The sequence below is a fragment of the Oncorhynchus masou genome, chromosome 11 (genome assembly GCF_036934945.1).
Source record: "Oncorhynchus masou masou isolate Uvic2021 chromosome 11, UVic_Omas_1.1, whole genome shotgun sequence".
In the NCBI taxonomy this organism is placed as follows: Eukaryota; Metazoa; Chordata; class Actinopteri; order Salmoniformes; family Salmonidae; genus Oncorhynchus; species Oncorhynchus masou.
Window position 1 is genome coordinate 59448427 of NC_088222.1, and position 25484 is coordinate 59473910.

General features: G+C 41.6%; 1 protein-coding gene across 2 annotated transcripts in view; it reads left to right on the top strand.

Annotated features, from left to right (window-relative positions):
* The window catches only part of LOC135548896 (RNA-binding protein Nova-1-like), a 68984-nt gene that overhangs the window by 9325 nt on the left and 34175 nt on the right, over positions 1-25484 (top strand). Inside the window, exon 1 of one of the 2 annotated variants that reach the window (XM_064978966.1) lies at positions 22866-23315. The exons of the other annotated variant lie outside the window; for it this stretch is intronic. Coding sequence (XP_064835038.1) covers positions 23312-23315 — 4 coding nt within the window. The 5' untranslated portion in view covers positions 22866-23311. Of the gene's footprint in view, positions 1-22865; positions 23316-25484 lie in introns of those variants that run through there. 2 annotated transcript variants of the gene reach the window in all.

Here is a 25484-nt window from a genome sequence, read left to right on the forward strand (position 1 = left end):
TGAGTTGTTATAGACATGGTTGAGTTGTTATAGACATGGTTGAGTTGTTATAGACATGGTTGAGTTGTTATAGACATGGTTGAGTTGTTATAGACATGGTTGAGTTGTTATAGACATGGTTGAGTTGTTATAGACATGGTTGAGTTGTTATAGACATGGTTGAGTTGTTATAGACATGGTTGAGTTGTTATAGACATGGTTGAGTTGTTATAGACATGGTTGAGTTGTTATAGACATGGTTGAGTTGTTATAGACACGGTTGAGTTGTTATAGACATGTCATAGACATTGAGTTGTTATAGACATAGTTGACATGGTTATGAGTTGTTATAGACATGGTTGAGTTGTTATAGACATGGTTGAGTTGTTATAGACACGGTTGAGTTGTTATAGACACGGTTGAGTTGTTATAGACATGGTTGAGTTGTTATAGACACGGTTGAGTTGTTATACTTTTTGTGGAAGGGACGAACATCATCATGTTGGTAAAGATGTCAACTGATTGGGAGCTAAGTGTTTAGAGACAGACTAGTGTATTGTTAAGGGACAATGATGGACATTGGGAGCTGCTTTTGAGAAGATCAGTCAACAAAGTGAATGGGCTGGGGGGCTGCAGAAGGCGTGAAAGTCTTTGGAGGGCAGTTCTTACACAGTATGTATTGTTGTGTATGGTAGATAGAGGAGAAATGGTACCTTTTAATTGTTCTCATACACAACAATACATTTACTGTCTCTAAGCATAACCAAAACACCACAACAATCTGCAAAGATAATGAGGTGGTTGTGTCATTACTGTTGTAGTCTTGATTTTATACCTTTTCAGTGTCCCTTGCTCATTTTTGTCCCAAAATCTTGTTGTGCCCCATAACAGCTGAGAATCAACAAACCAACCATAGACAATTTATACAAACACACAGAGAGTGAGTTAACTATATTGACAATTCTATTTTTAGTAACAGAGTGTTTTCCAGAAAAGGGTGAAATAGATTGCTACCTGATTGAGTTACTATTATTTGCTAACATTAGTCAAAGATAGAACGAACAGACAAGCACGTTTACTCTGCTGAAGGTAGCTGAAGGGGCAAAATGTATTAAAAGTGTATATCCAAAAGATAGCTAGCTATATGATTTAGCTGATGGCTTTCAGAGTTTGTAAAGTGGCTGTTCCACTGATGTCAGAAGATGAATTCACCAATTTGTAAGTCGCTCTGGATAAGAGCGTCTGCTAAATGACTTAAATGTAAAATGTAAATGTAATACAGAACTGTAATTTTTGCTATCTAATTTTCCTCGACCAGCTAATGTTATGTTACCAATAATGGACAAGCTTCCGTTTTGTTGTGAGAAAACGATGGTATCACAGCACTTGTCAGCTGTTGTCTAAATGGATTCCATTCAGTAGGAAGATTCACCGTAAGCATCATTCTTGATATCTGCAAACCACTGGCAACATCGGGGTAAATCTCTGCTAGGTAGAACGGTGAAAGATAACGTTTCAAATCAACTTGATAATATTTGGTCACCGTAAGCATCATTCTTGATATCTGCAAACCACTGGCAACATCGGGGTAAATCTCTGCTAGGTAGAACGGTGAAAGATAACGTTTCAAATCAACTTGATAATATTTGGTCACCGTAAGCATCATTCTTGATATCTGCAAACCACTGGCAACATCGGGGTAAATCTCTGCTAGGTAGAACGGTGAAAGATAACGTTTCAAATCAACTTGATAATATTTGGTCACCGTAAGCATCATTCTTGATATCTGCAAACCACTGGCAACATCGGGGTAAATCTCTGCTAGGTAGAACGGTGAAAGATAACGTTTCAAATCAACTTGATAATATTTGGTCACCGTAAGCATCATTCTTGATATCTGCAAACCACTGGCAACATCGGGGTAAATCTCTGCTAGGTAGAACGGTGAAAGATAACGTTTCAAATCAACTTGATAATATTTGGTCACCGTAAGCATCATTCTTGATATCTGCAAACCACTGGCAACATCGGGGTAAATCTCTGCTAGGTAGAACGGTGAAAGATAACGTTTCAAATCAACTTGATAATATTTGGTCACCGTAAGCATCATTCTTGATATCTGCAAACCACTGGCAACATCGGGGTAAATCTCTGCTAGGTAGAACGGTGAAAGATAACGTTTCAAATCAACTTGATAATATTTGGTCACCGTAAGCATCATTCTTGATATCTGCAAACCACTGGCAACATCGGGTAAATCTCTGCTAGGTAGAACGGTGAAAGATAACGTTTCAAATCAACTTGATAATATTTGGTCACCGTAAGCATCATTCTTGATATCTGCAAACCACTGGCAACATCAGGGTAAATCTCTGCTAGGTAGAACGGTGAAAGATAACGTTTCAAATCAACTTGATAATATTTGGTCACCGTAAGCATCATTCTTGATATCTGCAAACCACTGGCAACATCAGGGTAAATCTCTGCTAGGTAGAACGGTGAAAGATAACGTTTCAAATCAACTTGATAATATTTGGTCACCGTAAGCATCATTCTTGATATCTGCAAACCACTGGCAACATCAGGGTAAATCTCTGCTAGGTAGAACGGTGAAAGATAACGTTTCAAATCAACTTGATAATATTTGGTCACCGTAAGCATCATTCTTGATATCTGCAAACCACTGGCAACATCAGGGTAAATCTCTGCTAGGTAGAACGGTGAAAGATAACGTTTCAAATCAACTTGATAATATTTGGTCACCGTAAGCATCATTCTTGATATCTGCAAACCACTGGCAACATCAGGGTAAATCTCTGCTAGGTAGAACGGTGAAAGATAACGTTTCAAATCAACTTGATAATATTTGGTCACCGTAAGCATCATTCTTGATATCTGCAAACCACTGGCAACATCAGGGTAAATCTCTGCTAGGTAGAACGGTGAAAGATAACGTTTCAAATCAACTTGATAATATTTGGTCACCGTAAGCATCATTCTTGATATCTGCAAACCACTGGCAACATCAGGGTAAATCTCTGCTAGGTAGAACGGTGAAAGATAACGTTTCAAATCAACTTGATAATATTTGGTCACCGTAAGCATCATTCTTGATATCTGCAAACCACTGGCAACATCAGGGTAAATCTCTGCTAGGTAGAACGGTGAAAGATAACGTTTCAAATCAACTTGATAATATTTGGTCACCGTAAGCATCATTCTTGATATCTGCAAACCACTGGCAACATCAGGGTAAATCTCTGCTAGGTAGAACGGTGAAAGATAACGTTTCAAATCAACTTGATAATATTTGGTCACCGTAAGCATCATTCTTGATATCTGCAAACCACTGGCAACATCAGGGTAAATCTCTGCTAGGTAGAACGGTGAAAGATAACGTTTCAAATCAACTTGATAATATTTGGTCACCGTAAGCATCATTCTTGATATCTGCAAACCACTGGCAACATCAGGGTAAATCTCTGCTAGGTAGAACGGTGAAAGATAACGTTTCAAATCAACTTGATAATATTTGGTCACCGTAAGCATCATTCTTGATATCTGCAAACCACTGGCAACATCAGGGTAAATCTCTGCTAGGTAGAACGGTGAAAGATAACGTTTCAAATCAACTTGATAATATTTGGTCACCGTAAGCATCATTCTTGATATCTGCAAACCACTGGCAACATCAGGGTAAATCTCTGCTAGGTAGAACGGTGAAAGATAACGTTTCAAATCAACTTGATAATATTTGGTCACCGTAAGCATCATTCTTGATATCTGCAAACCACTGGCAACATCAGGGTAAATCTCTGCTAGGTAGAACGGTGAAAGATAACGTTTCAAATCAACTTGATAATATTTGGTCACCGTAAGCATCATTCTTGATATCTGCAAACCACTGGCAACATCAGGGTAAATCTCTGCTAGGTAGAACGGTGAAAGATAACGTTTCAAATCAACTTGATAATATTTGGTCACCGTAAGCATCATTCTTGATATCTGCAAACCACTGGCAACATCAGGGTAAATCTCTGCTAGGTAGAACGGTGAAAGATAACGTTTCAAATCAACTTGATAATATTTGGTCACCGTAAGCATCATTCTTGATATCTGCAAACCACTGGCAACATCAGGGTAAATCTCTGCTAGGTAGAACGGTGAAAGATAACGTTTCAAATCAACTTGATAATATTTGGTCACCGTAAGCATCATTCTTGATATCTGCAAACCACTGGCAACATCAGGGTAAATCTCTGCTAGGTAGAACGGTGAAAGATAACGTTTCAAATCAACTTGATAATATTTGGTCACCGTAAGCATCATTCTTGATATCTGCAAACCACTGGCAACATCGGGGTAAATCTCTGCTAGGTAGAACGGTGAAAGATAACGTTTCAAATCAACTTGATAATATTTGGTCACCGTAAGCATCATTCTTGATATCTGCAAACCACTGGCAACATCAGGGTAAATCTCTGCTAGGTAGAACGGTGAAAGATAACGTTTCAAATCAACTTGATAATATTTGGACACCGTAAGCATCATTCTTGATATCTGCAAACCACTGGCAACATCAGGGTAAATCTCTGCTAGGTAGAACGGTGAAAGATAACGCTTTCAAATCAACTTGATAATATTTGGTCACCGTAAGCATCATTCTTGATATCTGCAAACCACTGGCAACATCGGGGTAAATCTCTGCTAGGTAGAACGGTGAAAGATAACGTTTCAAATCAACTTGATAATATTTGGTCACCGTAAGCATCATTCTTGATATCTGCAAACCACTGGCAACATCGGGGTAAATCTCTGCTAGGTAGAACGGTGAAAGATAACGTTTCAAATCAACTTGATAATATTTGGTCACCGTAAGCATCATTCTTGATATCTGCAAACCACTGGCAACATCGGGTAAATCTCTGCTAGGTAGAACGGTGAAAGATAACGTTTCAAATCAACTTGATAATATTTGGTCACCGTAAGCATCATTCTTGATATCTGCAAACCACTGGCAACATCGGGTAAATCTCTGCTAGGTAGAACGGTGAAAGATAACGTTTCAAATCAACTTGATAATATTTGGTCACCGTAAGCATCATTCTTGATATCTGCAAACCACTGGCAACATCAGGGTAAATCTCTGCTAGGTAGAACGGTGAAAGATAACGTTTCAAATCAACTTGATAATATTTGGTCACCGTAAGCATCATTCTTGATATCTGCAAACCACTGGCAACATCAGGGTAAATCTCTGCTAGGTAGAACGGTGAAAGATAACGTTTCAAATCAACTTGGTAATATTTGGTCACCGTAAGCATCATTCTTGATATCTGCAAACCACTGGCAACATCAGGGTAAATCTCTGCTAGGTAGAACGGTGAAAGATAACGTTTCAAATCAACTTGATAATATTTGGTCACCGTAAGCATCATTCTTGATATCTGCAAACCACTGGCAACATCAGGTAAATCTCTGCTAGGTAGAACGGTGAAAGATAACGTTTCAAATCAACTTGATAATATTTGGTCACCGTAAGCATCATTCTTGATATCTGCAAACCACTGGCAACATCGGGTAAATCTCTGCTAGGTAGAACGGTGAAAGATAACGTTTCAAATCAACTTGATAATATTTGGTCACCGTAAGCATCATTCTTGATATCTGCAAACCACTGGCAACATCGGGTAAATCTCTGCTAGGTAGAACGGTGAAAGATAACGTTTCAAATCAACTTGATAATATTTGGTCACCGTAAGCATCATTCTTGATATCTGCAAACCACTGGCAACATCGGGGTAAATCTCTGCTAGGTAGAACGGTGAAAGATAACGTTTCAAATCAACTTGATAATATTTGGTCACCGTAAGCATCATTCTTGATATCTGCAAACCACTGGCAACATCAGGGTAAATCTCTGCTAGGTAGAACGGTGAAAGATAACGTTTCAAATCAACTTGATAATATTTGGTCACCGTAAGCATCATTCTTGATATCTGCAAACCACTGGCAACATCGGGTAAATCTCTGCTAGGTAGAACGGTGAAAGATAACGTTTCAAATCAACTTGATAATATTTGGTCACCGTAAGCATCATTCTTGATATCTGCAAACCACTGGCAACATCGGGTAAATCTCTGCTAGGTAGAACGGTGAAAGATAACGTTTCAAATCAACTTGATAATATTTGGTCACCGTAAGCATCATTCTTGATATCTGCAAACCACTGGCAACATCGGGTAAATCTCTGCTAGGTAGAACGGTGAAAGATAACGTTTCAAATCAACTTGATAATATTTGGTCACCGTAAGCATCATTCTTGATATCTGCAAACCACTGGCAACATCGGGTAAATCTCTGCTAGGTAGAACGGTGAAAGATAACGTTTCAAATCAACTTGATAATATTTGGTCACCGTAAGCATCATTCTTGATATCTGCAAACCACTGGCAACATCAGGGTAAATCTCTGCTAGGTAGAGCGGTGAAAGATAACGTTTCAAATCAACTTGATAATATTTGGTCACCGTAAGCATCATTCTTGATATCTGCAAACCACTGGCAACATCAGGTAAATCTCTGCTAGGTAGAACGGTGAAAGATAACGTTTCAAATCAACTTGATAATATTTGGACACCGTAAGCATCATTCTTGATATCTGCAAACCACTGGCAACATCAGGGTAAATCTCTGCTAGGTAGAACGGTGAAAGATAACGTTTCAAATCAACTTGATAATATTTGGTCACCGTAAGCATCATTCTTGATATCTGCAAACCACTGGCAACATCGGGGTAAATCTCTGCTAGGTAGAACGGTGAAAGATAACGTTTCAAATCAACTTGATAATATTTGGTCACCGTAAGCATCATTCTTGATATCTGCAAACCACTGGCAACATCGGGTAAATCTCTGCTAGGTAGAACGGTGAAAGATAACGTTTCAAATCAACTTGATAATATTTGGTCACCGTAAGCATCATTCTTGATATCTGCAAACCACTGGCAACATCGGGGTAAATCTCTGCTAGGTAGAACGGTGAAAGATAACGTTTCAAATCAACTTGATAATATTTGGTCACCGTAAGCATCATTCTTGATATCTGCAAACCACTGGCAACATCGGGTAAATCTCTGCTAGGTAGAACGGTGAAAGATAACGTTTCAAATCAACTTGATAATATTTGGTCACCGTAAGCATCATTCTTGATATCTGCAAACCACTGGCAACATCAGGGTAAATCTCTGCTAGGTAGAACGGTGAAAGATAACGTTTCAAATCAACTTGATAATATTTGGTCACCGTAAGCATCATTCTTGATATCTGCAAACCACTGGCAACATCAGGGTAAATCTCTGCTAGGTAGAACGGTGAAAGATAACGTTTCAAATCAACTTGATAATATTTGGTCACCGTAAGCATCATTCTTGATATCTGCAAACCACTGGCAACATCGGGTAAATCTCTGCTAGGTAGAACGGTGAAAGATAACGTTTCAAATCAACTTGATAATATTTGGTCACCGTAAGCATCATTCTTGATATCTGCAAACCACTGGCAACATCAGGGTAAATCTCTGCTAGGTAGAACGGTGAAAGATAACGTTTCAAATCAACTTGATAATATTTGGACACCGTAAGCATCATTCTTGATATCTGCAAACCACTGGCAACATCAGGGTAAATCTCTGCTAGGTAGAAGCGGTGAAAGATAACGTTTCAAATCAACTTGATAATATTTGGTCACCGTAAGCATCATTCTTGATATCTGCAAACCACTGGCAACATCGGGGTAAATCTCTGCTAGGTAGAACGGTGAAAGATAACGTTTCAAATCAACTTGATAATATTTGGTCACCGTAAGCATCATTCTTGATATCTGCAAACCACTGGCAACATCGGGTAAATCTCTGCTAGGTAGAACGGTGAAAGATAACGTTTCAAATCAACTTGATAATATTTGGTCACCGTAAGCATCATTCTTGATATCTGCAAACCACTGGCAACATCGGGGTAAATCTCTGCTAGGTAGAACGGTGAAAGATAACGTTTCAAATCAACTTGATAATATTTGGTCACCGTAAGCATCATTCTTGATATCTGCAAACCACTGGCAACATCGGGTAAATCTCTGCTAGGTAGAACGGTGAAAGATAACGTTTCAAATCAACTTGATAATATTTGGTCACCGTAAGCATCATTCTTGATATCTGCAAACCACTGGCAACATCAGGGTAAATCTCTGCTAGGTAGAGCGGTGAAAGATAACGTTTCAAATCAACTTGATAATATTTGGTCACCGTAAGCATCATTCTTGATATCTGCAAACCACTGGCAACATCAGGGTAAATCTCTGCTAGGTAGAACGGTGAAAGATAACGTTTCAAATCAACTTGATAATATTTGGTCACCGTAAGCATCATTCTTGATATCTGCAAACCACTGGCAACATCAGGGTAAATCTCTGCTAGGTAGAGCGGTGAAAGATAACGTTTCAAATCAACTTGATAATATTTGGTCACCGTAAGCATCATTCTTGATATCTGCAAACCACTGGCAACATCAGGGTAAATCTCTGCTAGGTAGAACGGTGAAAGATAACGTTTCAAATCAACTTGATAATATTTGGTCACCGTAAGCATCATTCTTGATATCTGCAAACCACTGGCAACATCCGGGGTAAATCTCTGCTAGGTAGAACGGTGAAAGATAACGTTTCAAATCAACTTGATAATATTTGGTCACCGTAAGCATCATTCTTGATATCTGCAAACCACTGGCAACATCGGGTAAATCTCTGCTAGGTAGAACGGTGAAAGATAACGTTTCAAATCAACTTGATAATATTTGGTCACCGTAAGCATCATTCTTGATATCTGCAAACCACTGGCAACATCGGGTAAATCTCTGCTAGGTAGAACGGTGAAAGATAACGTTTCAAATCAACTTGATAATATTTGGTCACCGTAAGCATCATTCTTGATATCTGCAAACCACTGGCAACATCAGGGTAAATCTCTGCTAGGTAGAACGGTGAAAGATAACGTTTCAAATCAACTTGATAATATTTGGTCACCGTAAGCATCATTCTTGATATCTGCAAACCACTGGCAACATCGGGTAAATCTCTGCTAGGTAGAACGGTGAAAGATAACGTTTCAAATCAACTTGATAATATTTGGTCACCGTAAGCATCATTCTTGATATCTGCAAACCACTGGCAACATCAGGGTAAATCTCTGCTAGGTAGAACGGTGAAAGATAACGTTTCAAATCAACTTGATAATATTTGGTCACCGTAAGCATCATTCTTGATATCTGCAAACCACTGGCAACATCAGGGTAAATCTCTGCTAGGTAGAACGGTGAAAGATAACGTTTCAAATCAACTTGATAATATTTGGTCACCGTAAGCATCATTCTTGATATCTGCAAACCACTGGCAACATCAGGGTAAATCTCTGCTAGGTAGAACGGTGAAAGATAACGTTTCAAATCAACTTGATAATATTTGGACACCGTAAGCATCATTCTTGATATCTGCAAACCACTGGCAACATCAGGGTAAATCTCTGCTAGGTAGAACGGTGAAAGATAACGTTTCAAATCAACTTGATAATATTTGGTCACCGTAAGCATCATTCTTGATATCTGCAAACCACTGGCAACATCGGGTAAATCTCTGCTAGGTAGAGCGGTGAAAGATAACGTTTCAAATCAACTTGATAATATTTGGTCACCGTAAGCATCATTCTTGATATCTGCAAACCACTGGCAACATCGGGTAAATCTCTGCTAGGTAGAACGGTGAAAGATAACGTTTCAAATCAACTTGATAATATTTGGTCACCGTAAGCATCATTCTTGATATCTGCAAACCACTGGCAACATCGGGTAAATCTCTGCTAGGTAGAACGGTGAAAGATAACGTTTCAAATCAACTTGATAATATTTGGTCACCGTAAGCATCATTCTTGATATCTGCAAACCACTGGCAACATCGGGTAAATCTCTGCTAGGTAGAACGGTGAAAGATAACGTTTCAAATCAACTTGATAATATTTGGTCACCGTAAGCATCATTCTTGATATCTGCAAACCACTGGCAACATCAGGGTAAATCTCTGCTAGGTAGAACGGTGAAAGATAACGTTTCAAATCAACTTGATAATATTTGGTCACCGTAAGCATCATTCTTGATATCTGCAAACCACTGGCAACATCAGGGTAAATCTCTGCTAGGTAGAACGGTGAAAGATAACGTTTCAAATCAACTTGATAATATTTGGTCACCGTAAGCATCATTCTTGATATCTGCAAACCACTGGCAACATCAGGGTAAATCTCTGCTAGGTAGAACGGTGAAAGATAACGTTTCAAATCAACTTGATAATATTTGGTCACCGTAAGCATCATTCTTGATATCTGCAAACCACTGGCAACATCAGGGTAAATCTCTGCTAGGTAGAACGGTGAAAGATAACGTTTCAAATCAACTTGATAATATTTGGTCACCGTAAGCATCATTCTTGATATCTGCAAACCACTGGCAACATCGGGTAAATCTCTGCTAGGTAGAACGGTGAAAGATAACGTTTCAAATCAACTTGATAATATTTGGTCACCGTAAGCATCATTCTTGATATCTGCAAACCACTGGCAACATCGGGTAAATCTCTGCTAGGTAGAACGGTGAAAGATAACGTTTCAAATCAACTTGATAATATTTGGTCACCGTAAGCATCATTCTTGATATCTGCAAACCACTGGCAACATCGGGTAAATCTCTGCTAGGTAGAACGGTGAAAGATAACGTTTCAAATCAACTTGATAATATTTGGTCACCGTAAGCATCATTCTTGATATCTGCAAACCACTGGCAACATCAGGGTAAATCTCTGCTAGGTAGAACGGTGAAAGATAACGTTTCAAATCAACTTGATAATATTTGGTCACCGTAAGCATCATTCTTGATATCTGCAAACCACTGGCAACATCGGGTAAATCTCTGCTAGGTAGAACGGTGAAAGATAACGTTTCAAATCAACTTGATAATATTTGGTCACCGTAAGCATCATTCTTGATATCTGCAAACCACTGGCAACATCGGGGTAAATCTCTGCTAGGTAGAACGGTGAAAGATAACGTTTCAAATCAACTTGATAATATTTGGTCACCGTAAGCATCATTCTTGATATCTGCAAACCACTGGCAACATCGGGTAAATCTCTGCTAGGTAGAACGGTGAAAGATAACGTTTCAAATCAACTTGATAATATTTGGTCACCGTAAGCATCATTCTTGATATCTGCAAACCACTGGCAACATCGGGTAAATCTCTGCTAGGTAGAACGGTGAAAGATAACGTTTCAAATCAACTTGATAATATTTGGTCACCGTAAGCATCATTCTTGATATCTGCAAACCACTGGCAACATCAGGGTAAATCTCTGCTAGGTAGAACGGTGAAAGATAACGTTTCAAATCAACCTGATAATATTTGGTCACCGTAAGCATCATTCTTGATATCTGCAAACCACTGGCAACATCGGGGTAAATCTCTGCTAGGTAGAACGGTGAAAGATAACGCTTCAAATCAACTTGATAATATTTGGTCACCGTAAGCATCATTCTTGATATCTGCAAACCACTGGCAACATCAGGGTAAATCTCTGCTAGGTAGAACGGTGAAAGATAACGTTTCAAATCAACTTGATAATATTTGGTCACCGTAAGCATCATTCTTGATATCTGCAAACCACTGGCAACATCGGGGTAAATCTCTGCTAGGTAGAACGGTGAAAGATAACGTTTCAAATCAACTTGATAATATTTGGTCACCGTAAGCATCATTCTTGATATCTGCAAACCACTGGCAACATCAGGGTAAATCTCTGCTAGGTAGAACGGTGAAAGATAACGTTTCAAATCAACTTGATAATATTTGGTCACCGTAAGCATCATTCTTGATATCTGCAAACCACTGGCAACATCGGGTAAATCTCTGCTAGGTAGAACGGTGAAAGATAACGTTTCAAATCAACTTGATAATATTTGGTCACCGTAAGCATCATTCTTGATATCTGCAAACCACTGGCAACATCAGGGTAAATCTCTGCTAGGTAGAACGGTGAAAGATAACGTTTCAAATCAACTTGATAATATTTGGTCACCGTAAGCATCATTCTTGATATCTGCAAACCACTGGCAACATCGGGTAAATCTCTGCTAGGTAGAACGGTGAAAGATAACGTTTCAAATCAACTTGATAATATTTGGTCACCGTAAGCATCATTCTTGATATCTGCAAACCACTGGCAACATCGGGTAAATCTCTGCTAGGTAGAACGGTGAAAGATAACGTTTCAAATCAACTTGATAATATTTGGTCACCGTAAGCATCATTCTTGATATCTGCAAACCACTGGCAACATCAGGGTAAATCTCTGCTAGGTAGAACGGTGAAAGATAACGTTTCAAATCAACTTGATAATATTTGGTCACCGTAAGCATCATTCTTGATATCTGCAAACCACTGGCAACATCAGGGTAAATCTCTGCTAGGTAGAACGGTGAAAGATAACGTTTCAAATCAACTTGATAATATTTGGTCACCGTAAGCATCATTCTTGATATCTGCAAACCACTGGCAACATCAGGGTAAATCTCTGCTAGGTAGAACGGTGAAAGATAACGTTTCAAATCAACTTGATAATATTTGGTCACCGTAAGCATCATTCTTGATATCTGCAAACCACTGGCAACATCAGGGTAAATCTCTGCTAGGTAGAACGGTGAAAGATAACGTTTCAAATCAACTTGATAATATTTGGTCACCGTAAGCATCATTCTTGATATCTGCAAACCACTGGCAACATCAGGGTAAATCTCTGCTAGGTAGAACGGTGAAAGATAACGTTTCAAATCAACTTGATAATATTTGGTCACCGTAAGCATCATTCTTGATATCTGCAAACCACTGGCAACATCAGGGTAAATCTCTGCTAGGTAGAACGGTGAAAGATAACGTTTCAAATCAACTTGATAATATTTGGTCACCGTAAGCATCATTCTTGATATCTGCAAACCACTGGCAACATCAGGGTAAATCTCTGCTAGGTAGAACGGTGAAAGATAACGTTTCAAATCAACTTGATAATATTTGGTCACCGTAAGCATCATTCTTGATATCTGCAAACCACTGGCAACATCAGGGTAAATCTCTGCTAGGTAGAACGGTGAAAGATAACGTTTCAAATCAACTTGATAATATTTGGTCACCGTAAGCATCATTCTTGATATCTGCAAACCACTGGCAACATCAGGGTAAATCTCTGCTAGGTAGAACGGTGAAAGATAACGTTTCAAATCAACTTGATAATATTTGGTCACCGTAAGCATCATTCTTGATATCTGCAAACCACTGGCAACATCAGGGTAAATCTCTGCTAGGTAGAACGGTGAAAGATAACGTTTCAAATCAACTTGATAATATTTGGTCACCGTAAGCATCATTCTTGATATCTGCAAACCACTGGCAACATCAGGGTAAATCTCTGCTAGGTAGAACGGTGAAAGATAACGTTTCAAATCAACTTGATAATATTTGGTCACCGTAAGCATCATTCTTGATATCTGCAAACCACTGGCAACATCAGGGTAAATCTCTGCTAGGTAGAACGGTGAAAGATAACGTTTCAAATCAACTTGATAATATTTGGTCACCGTAAGCATCATTCTTGATATCTGCAAACCACTGGCAACATCAGGGTAAATCTCTGCTAGGTAGAACGGTGAAAGATAACGTTTCAAATCAACTTGATAATATTTGGTCACCGTAAGCATCATTCTTGATATCTGCAAACCAACTGGCAACATCAGGGTAAATCTCTGGAATAGAGTCAATGGGCACCGTGTGAAAGATAACGTTATTCAAATCAACTTGATCAATAATTTGGTAAGCAGCAGCAGATTCTTGATATCTGCAAACCACTGGCAACATCAGGGTAAATCTCTGCTAGGACCATGTTAGTTCTTTGGTGATGTGGACAAAGGAATAAGCTCTCAAATCAACAGTTGATAATATGCTTGGTCCTCCTTTTCCTGTAGTCCACAATCATCTCTTTGTCTTGATCACGTTGAAAGGTTGTTGTCACTTTCAACATCACGGTCAGGTCTCTGACCTCCTCCCTATACAGTGAAATGCTAATCAATTTATAACATTTTTGACATGCGTTTTTCTGCATCATTCTTGATATTCTGTCAAACTCACTGTTCAAATAAATTCAAATTCATTCAAATTATAGACTGAACATTTCTTTGTCAGTGAAAGATAACGTTCAAATCAAGGGGATCAAATATTTCCCCCTTCCCACTGCTGTGTCATCATTGTCTGTATCAGGCAAACCACTGTTGTGTCATCAGCTAACTTAATGATGGTGTTAAGTCATGCCTGGCTAGGTACCACTGAGGGACCCCATGTTGAGGAAGATGGCGGGTGTGTTCAAATCTACCTTTACCATCTGGTGCCGGCCCGTCAGGAAGTCCAGGATCCAGTTGCAGAGGGAGGTGTTTCGTCCCAGGGTCCTTAGCTTCGTGATGAGCTTTGAGTACACTATAGTGTTGAAGGCTGAGCTGTAGTCAATGAAAAGCATTCTCACATAGGTGTTCCTTTTGTCCAGGTGGGAAAGGGCAGTGTGGTGTGCAATAGAGATGTTGTCATCTGTGGATCTGTTGGTGCGGGATGGAAATTGTGGTCTAGGGTTTCTGGAATAATGGTGTTAATGTGAGAGATGACCAGCCTTTCAAAGCATTTCATGGCTACAGACGTGAGTGCTATGGGTCGGTAGTCATTTAGGCAGGTTACCTTAGTGTTCTTGAGCACAGGGACTATGGTGGTCTGTTTGAAACATATTGGTATTACAGACTCAGACAGGGAGAGGTTGAAAATGTCTGTGAAGACACTTGCCAGTTGGTCAGCGCATGCTCGGAGTTCACGTCCTGGTAATCCATCTGGCCTTGTGGATGTTGACCTGTTTAAAGGTCTTAGTCACATCGGCTGTGGAGAGCGGGATCACACAGTCGTCTGGAACAGCTGATGCTCTCATGCATGTTTCAGTGTTACTTGCCTCGAAGCGAGCATAGTTATTTAGCTCGTCTGGTAGGCGCGTGTCACTGGGCAGCTCTCAGCTATGCTTTCCTTTGTAGTCTGTAAATAGTTTTCAAGCCCTGACACATCCAACGAGCGTTGGAGCCAGTGTAGGACGATTCGATCTTAGACCTGTATTGATGTTTTGGCTGTTTGATGGTTTGTTGGAATCTATGGGGGCGCTATTTCATTTTTGGATAAAAAGACGTGCCCGTTTTAAGCACAATATTTTGTCACAAAAAGATGCTTGACTATGCATATAATTGATAGCTTTGGAAAGAAAACACTCTGACGTTTCCAGAACTGCAAAGATATTGTCTGTGAGTGCCCCAGAACAGATGCTACAGGCAAAACCAAGATGAAACTTCAACCAGGAAATGAGCAGGATTTTTGAGGCTCTGTTTTTCATTGTCTCCTTATATGGCTGTGAATGCGCAAGGAATGAGCCTGCCCTATCTATCGTTTCCCCAAGGTGTCTGCAGCATTGTGACGTATTTGTAGGCATATCATTGGAAGATTGACCATAAGAGACTACATTTGCCAGGTGTCCGCCCGGTGTCCTGCGTGGAAATTGGTGCGCAAAACTCAGCTGCTGGTATTTTTCCATGGGATTCTGAGACGAAAGCAGGCTTCCACGAACGGCATATCAATGAAGAGATATGTGAAAAAACACCTTGAGGATTGATTCTAAACAACGTTTGCCATGTTTCGGTCGATATTATGGAGTTAATTTTGAAAAAAGTTTGACGTTTTGGTGACTGAATTTTCGGTTCGTTTCAGTAGCCAAATGTGATGTACAAAACGGAGCGATTTCTCCTACACAAAGAATCTTTCAGGAAAAACTGAACATTTGCTATGTAACTGAGAGTCTCCTCATTGAAAACATCCGAAGTTCTTCAAAGGTAAATGATTTTATTTGATTGGTTTTCTGGTTTTTGTGAAAATGTTGCGTGCTAAATGCTACGCTAAATGCTACGCTAGCTATCAAAACTCTTACACAAATGCTTGATTTGCTATGGTTCAAAAGCATATTTTGAAAATCTGAGATGACAGTGTTGTTAAGAAAAGGCTAAGCTTGAGAGCAGGCATATTTATTTCATTTCATTTGCGATTTTTAGAAATCGTTAACATTGCGTTATGGTAATGAGCCTGAGGCTGTATTCACGATCCCGGATACGGGATGGGTAAGTTCAAGATGTTAAAGGTCTTACTCACATCGGCTGTGGAGAGCGGGATCACACAGTCGTCCGGAACAGCTGATGCTCTCATGCATGTTTCAGTGTTACTTGCCTCGAAGCGAGCATAGTTATTTAGCTCGTCTGGTAGGCGCGTGTCACTGGGCAGCTCTCAGCTATGCTTTCCTTTGTAGTCTGTAAATAGTTTTCAAGCCCTGCCGCATCAGACGAGCGTTGGAGCCAGTGTAGGACGATTCGATCTTAGACCTGTATTGATGCTTTGGCTGTTTGATGGTTTGCTGGAGGGCATAGCAGGATTTCTTATAAGCTCCCAGGTTAGAGTCCAACTCCTTGAAAGCAGCAGCTCTACCCTTTAGCTCAGTGTGAATGTTGCCTGTAATCCATGGCTTCTGGTTGGGGTATGTACAGTCACTGTGGGGATGACGTTCTCAATGCACTTATTGATAAAGCCCGTGACTGATGTGGTGTACTCCTCAATGCCATCGGAAGAATCCCGGAACATATTCCAGTCTGTGCTAGCAAAAGAGTCCTGTAGTTTAGCATCTGCTTCATTTGATCACTTTTTATAGACCGAGTCATTGGTGCTTCCTGCTTAAATTTTTGCTTGTAAGCAGGAATCAGAAGGATATAATTATGATCAGATTTGCCAAATGGAGGGCGAGGGAGAGCTTTGTATGTGTCACTGTGTGTGGAGTAATGGTGGTGTAGATTTTATTTCCCTCTGGTTGCACATTTAAAATACTGATAGAAATTTGGTAAGATGGATTTGAGTTTTCCCTGCATGAAAGTCCCCGGCCACTAGGAGCGCTGCCTCTGCATGAGTGTTTTTCTTTTTGCTTATGGCGGAATACAACTCATTGAGTGTGGTTTTAGTGCCAGCATCGGTCTGTGATGCTATGTAGACAGCTACGAAAAATACAGATGATAAACTCTCTAAGTCGATAATGTGGTCTACAGTTTATCATGAGATACACAGGCAAGCAAAACCTTGAGACTTCCTTAGATATCGTGCACCAGCTGTTGTTTCCATATATGCATAGGCCCCCGCCCCATGTCTTACCAGAGGCTGTTGTTCTGTCCTGCCGAGAGAGTGTATAACCCGCCAGCTGTATGTTCTTAATGTTGTCATTCAGCCACAACTCGGTGAAACACATTTTCACACTTGTTTGTAAATATAGTGCTGAGCGATTAACTCAAATGTTGGTTATTTTTTGTTTTTAAACAACTAATTGACTGATGTTGGTTCAATTATTTGAATTCCATTTCGGGTTTTTTTCTTCTTCTGTGAGCTCAATGTGCAGGTTCAGTAGAGATAAATCAGATCAAGCCTTAACTGTGCGACGTAGTAGGGAGTTGTAGTTTCCAACAGGCCAATATTCTACATAGTTTAGTACAGAAACTGGGGTAAATAACTACAATGACCATAATCGATTGTGCGCTTGCTTAAACTTGTCCGGTCTGTATGGAGCAGACATAGAGAGAAGAGAGAAGATGCACATCGAGAGGGATGAGAAACAGTTTCTTTGCGAGCCTGAAATTACATAATCTAAGTGATTGATAGTTGGTATTCAGTAGTTATAAAAGTAATTTACTTTGAAGAACTACTAAAATAGTGATTTTGTCAGACAGCTCAGTAGAAATGAGGTGATGACTTGGAATGAAGTAAAAGTAATAAAATAAAACAAATATTGTATTAAATTAAAGTAAATTGAATAAATTAAGTGATAAGCAGTAATGGGCAGTAACTACCATCATGGGACTTTTATTAATTGTTTTATGCAGTGTTACAGCATTAAACCCACATAATGCATAGTGCATTTAATGTAGATAAGTCATACTTTTATGAATACTGAATACCAACTATCAATCACTTAGATTATATATTTTCAGGCTCGCGAAGCAACTGCTTTCTAATCCCTCTCGATGTGCGTGTTCTCTCTTCTCTCCATGTCTGCTCCGTACAGAATAAAATGTGTAACAACACAGTGGCTCTTAAATGTATTTGTGTCACAGAAATGTAACACAAGCAAAATCACACACAATTACTAATGACATTTCTATATTGTTTTGTCTTTCTAAGGTCCTGTGGAAAACATAATAATCTACTTAAAGAAGACGAGTGCTGTTGCTCGTAGGAGCGTATCAAGACTGGTAAGACCAGAGACAGATGAGCTGGGGTACTTGTTGACCTGGATCATTGATAGCCAGCAAATGGGGGGACCGTTCTAATCCTCACAAATCATGTTAAACACTACTTGTTGACCTGGATCATTGATAGCCAGCAACCCCTGGAAGGTGTCCCCCATGATGACCATTTGGACTGTTCAGATGGGGGACCATTCCAATCCTCATTTGGTTGGACAAATTTATTAATGTGCCATCCCGGACTGCAGGGAATATATAATGTTGTCAATCATCTCTTGCACTCCCATAATAAAAAGTATGTGATTAAACTCAACTTGAAGAAATAATGTTCTCTAATACAGCAATGTAATAATTTTCTAGAGGTAGATGATAGCTTGGAGGGAAGTTGTCTTAACAGGATGAACTTTGTGTCACAAACCATGTCCTGTCCTTTCCTTTCATCCAATATGCTTGAAAATATGAAGAGTGGTACTCAGTGATGTGTTGTGTTGGATTTGCCCCAAATAACTATTTGTATTCAGGACATAGTTCATTTGTTTGCGGTTTTACTTTTGTCTCTTATTGCAAACAGGATTCAAATTTAGGAATATTTGTATTCTGTACAGGCTTCCTTCTTTTCACTCTGTTATTTAGGTTAGTATGGTGGAGTAACTACAATGTTGTATCCATCCTCTGTTTCCTCCTATCACAGCCATTAAAGTTTGTAACTCTTTTAAAGTCACCATTGGTCTCATGGTGAAATCCCTGAGTTGTTTCGTTACTCTACGGCAACTGAGTTAGTAATGGGAAGGAAAGGGGGATACCTCGTCAGTTGTACAACTGAATGCATTCAACTGAAATGTGTCTTCCACATTTAAGGATGCCTGTATCATTGCAGTGATTGGGTGTATTGATACACCATCCAAAGTGTCATTATTAATTACACCAAGCTCAAAGGGAACACAGGTGGGAACACAGGTGGGAACACAGGTGGGAACACAGGTGGGAACACAGGTGGGAAAAGGCTACCTAAGTATGATTCTCAGAGATAACGAACGACACCTGCCTCTGATTGAGAACCATACTTAGGCCAAACACAGAGAAAATATAACATAGAAAAAAGAACATAGACAATCCACCCCAACTCACGCCCTGACCAACCTAACACAAAGACATAAAAAAGAAACTAAGGTCAGAACGTGACAGTACCCCCCCAAAAGGTGAGGACTCCGGCCGCAAAACCTGAACCTATAGGGGAGGGTCTGGGTGGGCGTCTGTCCGCGGTGGTGGCTCTGCCGTGGGACGTGGACCCCACTCCATCATAGTCTTTGCCCGCTTAAGTGGCGCCTTTGGAGCGGCGACCCTCGCCGCCCACCTCGGACTGGGACCCTTGCAGCGAATGGATGGGAGATTCCAGCAGCACCGGACAGGCGGGAGACTCCGGCGGCGCCGGCGTGAAGGGCCGTTCGTCGTTCGTGACGTCAGCTCCTGACTGACGGGCGGCTCTGGCAGCTCAGGACAGACGGACGGCTCTGGCAGCTCAGGACAGACGGACGGCTCTGGCTGCTCCTGACTGACGGGCGGCTCTGGAAGCTCAGGACAGACGGGCGGCTCTGGAAGCTCAGGACAGACGGGCGGCTCTGGCAGCTCAGGACAGACTGGCGGCTCTGGCAGCTCAGGACAGACATGCGGCTCTGGCAGCTCAGGACAGACGGGCGGCTCTGGCAGCTCAGGACAGACGGGCGGCTCTGGCAGCTCAGGACAGACGGACGGCTCTGGCAGCTCTAGACAGGAGGGAGACTCTGGAAGCGCTGGACAGGCGGGAGCACCTGGAAGCGCTAGACATGAGGGAGCACCTGGAGGGAGGAGACAGAGAGACAGCCTGGTGCGTGGAGGAGGCACCGGATGGACCGGACCGTGAAGGCGCACTGGAGGTCTCGAGCACCGAGCCTGTACAACCTGTCCTGGCTGGATACTCCCCGTAGCCCGGCCAGTGCGGCGAGGTGGAACAGACCGCACTGGGCTGGCGAACCGGGGACACCGTACGTAGGGCTGGTGCCATATACCCCGGGCCGAGGAGACGCACTGGAGACCAGATGCGCTGAGCGCAGAGCCGGCTTCATAGCACCTGGCTCGATGCCCACTCTAGCCCGGCCGATACGAGGATCTGCGATGTAGCGCACCGGGCTATGCCTGCGCACCAGGGACACTGTGCGCCTCACGGCATAACATAGTGCCTGCCCGGTCCACCTCTCTCCATGGTAAGCACGAGGAGTTGGCTCAGGTCTCCTACCTGACTTAGCCACACTCCCCGTATGCCTCCCCCAATAAGTTTTGGGGGCTGCCTCTCGTCCCTGTTGCTGTGCTAGCTCCTCATAATGCCGCCTCTCGGCTTTGGCTGCCTCCAGCTCTTCCCGGGGGCGGCAATATTCCCCAGCTTGTGCCCAGGGTCCCTTTCCGTCCAAAATCTTCTCCCATGTCCAGGAGTCCAGAACCCTCTGCTCCTGGTTACCACTCTGCTTGGTCCGGTTGGGGTGGGTAATTCTGTAACGGTTGTCTTCGTCGTCTGACAAGTATGAAATATCGGACGTTTTCATGATGTTTTATTTACCGAAGACTGAAATACAAAATAACAATGTGAAAAAAATGAAACACTCCTTTAAGGTGCATAAAACACTAAACAGACTATAAGCACCCACAAAACACAGGTGGGAAAAGGCTACCGAAATATGATTCTCAATCAGAGACAACGAACGACACCTGCCTCTGATTGAGAACCATACTAGGCCAAACATATAGAAAAAAGAACATAGACAACCCACCCCAACTCACGCCCTGACCAACCTAACATAAAGACAGAACGTGACAGCCTAGGAGCAGTGGGTTAACTGCCTTGTTCAGGGGCAGAACAACAGATTTCTACCTTTACCTTGTCAGCTCGGGGATTTGATCTAGCAACCTTTCGGTTACTGGCCCAACACTAACCACTAGGCCACCTGCTGGTTGAATACTTATTAACTGAAGACAGCTTTTCCATTTTTTATTCATTTGTACAAATCTCTAAAAACATAATTCTACCTTGACGTTATGGGGTAGCCAGTGTGTAGCCAGTGACACAAAATCTGAATGTAATCCATTTGAATCCCACTTTGTAACAACAACATGTGGAAAAACTAAAGGGGTGTGAATACTTTCTGAGGGCACCGTATATAATACATATGGAATAAGTATTTCACTGCTTGATGATCCTCAGCCATTGTGGTCATTACATTACAAATTGTGTCTGATATTGATTACATCATTCCTGTTGATCATTAACATGACTGGCAGTTACCATAACAAAGGAGTAAGGCTCTGCTGTTTTTTTTACTGCCGTGTGCCTATTGTGCATTTAGGTTTGCTGGCGAATTACTGCCCAACTCGAGGAAGAGGTAGCCTATTGCTTCTTTTATCAGCAACACCCCTCTCCTTTTTCATTCATCGCTCATGCTAATTTAGCCTGTAATTTCCCATGTCCCGAGCCCCTTTTACTGGCTCGGGTGCCTTTCCTAAGCCTGTGTAGTTGAAGGATTATGTATGATATGGTAATGTTGCTAATGGAAAGGTTGGCACAGGAATGTGAGCTGGTGTTTTTTTGTGAGAAGGACACAGGTGCCCTTGCAGAGAGATGTGACGTGAGCGGACTATGAATTTGCCAGGTGGCAGAGGAAGAGAGGAGGAGGGAGAGACAGAGAGACAATGTACACCAGTGAGTCCGGGTGACACAAGGAACGGTTCATCGGTAGAATTTACAGTAAGACGTTTGCCAGATGCCTCAGTTATTACTTCAGTTTGCTCTGTGATTTAAATACATTGGAAATGAATCTAGAAAAGGAACAAAGAGACTATGCAAATGGTACTAGTGTTTCTAGAGGTTCCCTGGAAATGACTATTGAGCGGAGCCAAACCCCTCCCCTCACACACACACACAGACTCTCTCTCACATAGATACACAAAGACACACACACACACACACACACACACACACACACGTAGGATACCTCGCTCTATAGTCTACAAGATGTATAGACGTAGTGATTGGCTTCGTTGCCCCCCACCCCTTCCCCCCTCCACCATTCTGCGGCACTGCCATTTGCAGTGGTTGATGAGGGCCCCCTCCCACTCAAACATGGCCGTTTGAGGGAAAAGGGGTGGATGAGATGGGGTGTACGGCACACGCTATCAGATCAGTCCTCTCCTCCTCCACACACCTTTTCAGCCATCGCTCAAGGTCACCCCACGTTCTCTCCAATGAAATGCACAAACCAGTTTGTAATTTTTCACGGAAAAAGAAAGTGAATGGGTCGCTATGCTTTATAGTGCTGCGTCAAAAGAGGCGGAGTGTGGAAGAAAATTTTTTTTTTTCGGGGACAGGCATTGTGGGGGGTGGTTGTGGAATGACGTGCTCGGGAGGAGACTGCCGATTGGCCAGGGCAGGTGTCAGTCGCCACGCTGCTGCAGACGGACAGGCCACTCGATGAATATGGATGAGAGCAGTGGGTGATGCGGCAGGGAAGACCCCCCCCTTCAAACCGGTGCAGGCTTGAACAATGCGTGGCGTCTTTCACTGAAAATACTGAGAGCCTGCATTAGCATTTTCTCATACAATTGAGGCTCTGGCCAGCTGCAGGCATGGCTTGGATGTTGCGGTGAAATCTTTTTTTTGCACCCACTGATGTATTAGACCTCTGTGAAAAAGGTTGACTGGCCGCATTCCTCAACGCCACCATTGCACCTATGACTAGCCTAACGTTAAGGTACCCTTACAAGATTGTCCCCCGGTATTGATGGCGATCTGACAGAGGATTTTACCAGCAGATCTCAGAATGGGTAAGAGCCAAACTGTTTTTGTCATGACTTGTTGAATTCATTTATCACACTCAACTCTTAATACTTGACTACGTGAAATATATTCTGCTCATTATTGCCCATTTTGATCCATCGTTCTTGCTGCCTGTCAGCGCCAGGTTGGTCCATTGACATGCAGAGTGGGTATTTGGAGGGAGTGGGGGGTGGTCACAAGGCATTTCCTTCTGACCCACCCCCCTTGAGTGACTTCACTAAACACGTTTGGCTGAGTGTCCGTGTCTCTCCTTCAAGCCATCCCTCCAGTATTGGATGCATGGGGTTTGAACTCAACAGCCCCGACTGGCTTAGCTTCCCAACCTGCCCCATACTGCTCCCATTCCCCTGACGGATTGCAGCAACAGATTGCCATGTTTACTCTACTACATGACGCCATTGAAACCTGTTAGTGTGATTTTTCAGACGCTAGGACGAAATTAATTATTGACTAATGACTGCAAACGCTGCCTGTGAGGGCAATGGAGTGAATCTCAATGGCATGCTCTCCCCTGCTGGGTTCACCCTGGTTTTAAGACACATAGAAACGGGAACTCCCCTGCCAACACAGGTCTAATAGAGGACATTTCCATTCCTATTGTTCAGTTTATCCTGTGTGGAGAGTTGTAATAACATGTGTCCTCTGACTGACAGTAGAAAAGTCTGTACTTCCATGAAGACAATGTCATTGTCTAAGCCATGGTTTTTACTTTTTCATCAAGGTCATCTATTATTATTTTTTTCCTGGAAAGGAAAACTTTTTTTCTCTGAAAGGGGAAGATTAATGGAGTAGAAAGCAGAAGTCCAAGCAGAAAAAGTGCCTTGGCTAAAGGAGTTTTGTGTCAGATTGTCATAATGGTTTCTCTCCGATTGATAGATGACTAATGGATGTTTTCAGAAAGGCTCTATCATTCATCAGTGTGATTTACAATATAAATGTGTTGACAGACTAGACATGTGAAGATGGTGTGTATTTTCATATGAATGTTGGTTCTAGTAGTCTAAAGTCTGACCAGTAAGGAAGGTCCTTTAGTCTGAGTTAACAGAATTGACTTTGGATTTTAGATATCAACGTGTCATGACTTTATTGAGAGACCTATCAAAATCCAAATGGAACATGAGGGGCATGTTAAAAGAATCAGTAGAGAGGTGACACGTAGAGTGACTGAAATCCCTAGATGTCACAGTGCCACATTCATTGTGATCAGGATCTAATGAGCCCATTTAAGAGGCAAACAGAAGGTCAGTCTTAGAACAGTGACATCGATGTGTGCAGAGCTCCATCCATCCGTCTTCCCTGGACGAGCCTGCAGATCCATCCCCCTGCAAGAAGCTATACAACGACGACACAGGCAAACACGCATCACCATTAAAATCACCATTAAAACGAACAACTACGGTTTGATTTCGTCATTATCTTTTTTTGTGCTGGTCTGTATTAAAGAAAATGTTTGTGTACTGATATAAACTTTGAATGTACGTACTTGACAGAGTGACGTCACTGATGAAGCGTTGAAGAAGTCCCAAAGTGAAGTCATTCATTGAAAAGGAATGTTAAAACTAGTCGTTGATATCTGAAAAACATACTAGATACTTTTTGGGTCATACCAGCACAGATGTTTGAAGAATTATTTAGGCTATTATTATCTAATTGATTTCTGGGGTGACATTGAGTAGGAATTTTTCTCACAGGTTCATATATTGATCGCATGTCTGTCTCTCATGTTGATTACTTATGTCTGGAATAGCACAACCGGTGTTGGTTGGTACAGAGACGGAAGAGGAAGTGAGACATCCCAGTTGCAATTTTTTTCTGGTTAATCTACAGTTAATGAACTAAGCTGACCAGACCCAGCGTCTATTGCATTGGTATCTATGGGACAGCCACCCCTTAAGCAGGCCTGTACATTGACCAATCCACCATCTTTGGGTTGGTATTCGCAGTCCAATCCCAACATTGGGTTGATTGCTCTACCCAATTGCTACCCAATCTGGATTCGTTTGGAGTGACACACACTGCTCACCTGGGTGATGATTAAATCTTCTTGATTAGCCAGTATGTGGAGTGGAACATTCTCGATTAAAAGGATGACGAACAGAAGGTTTGATCAGTGAATTCTTTGAGCTGACATGATATCAATCACTGACCGATACAAG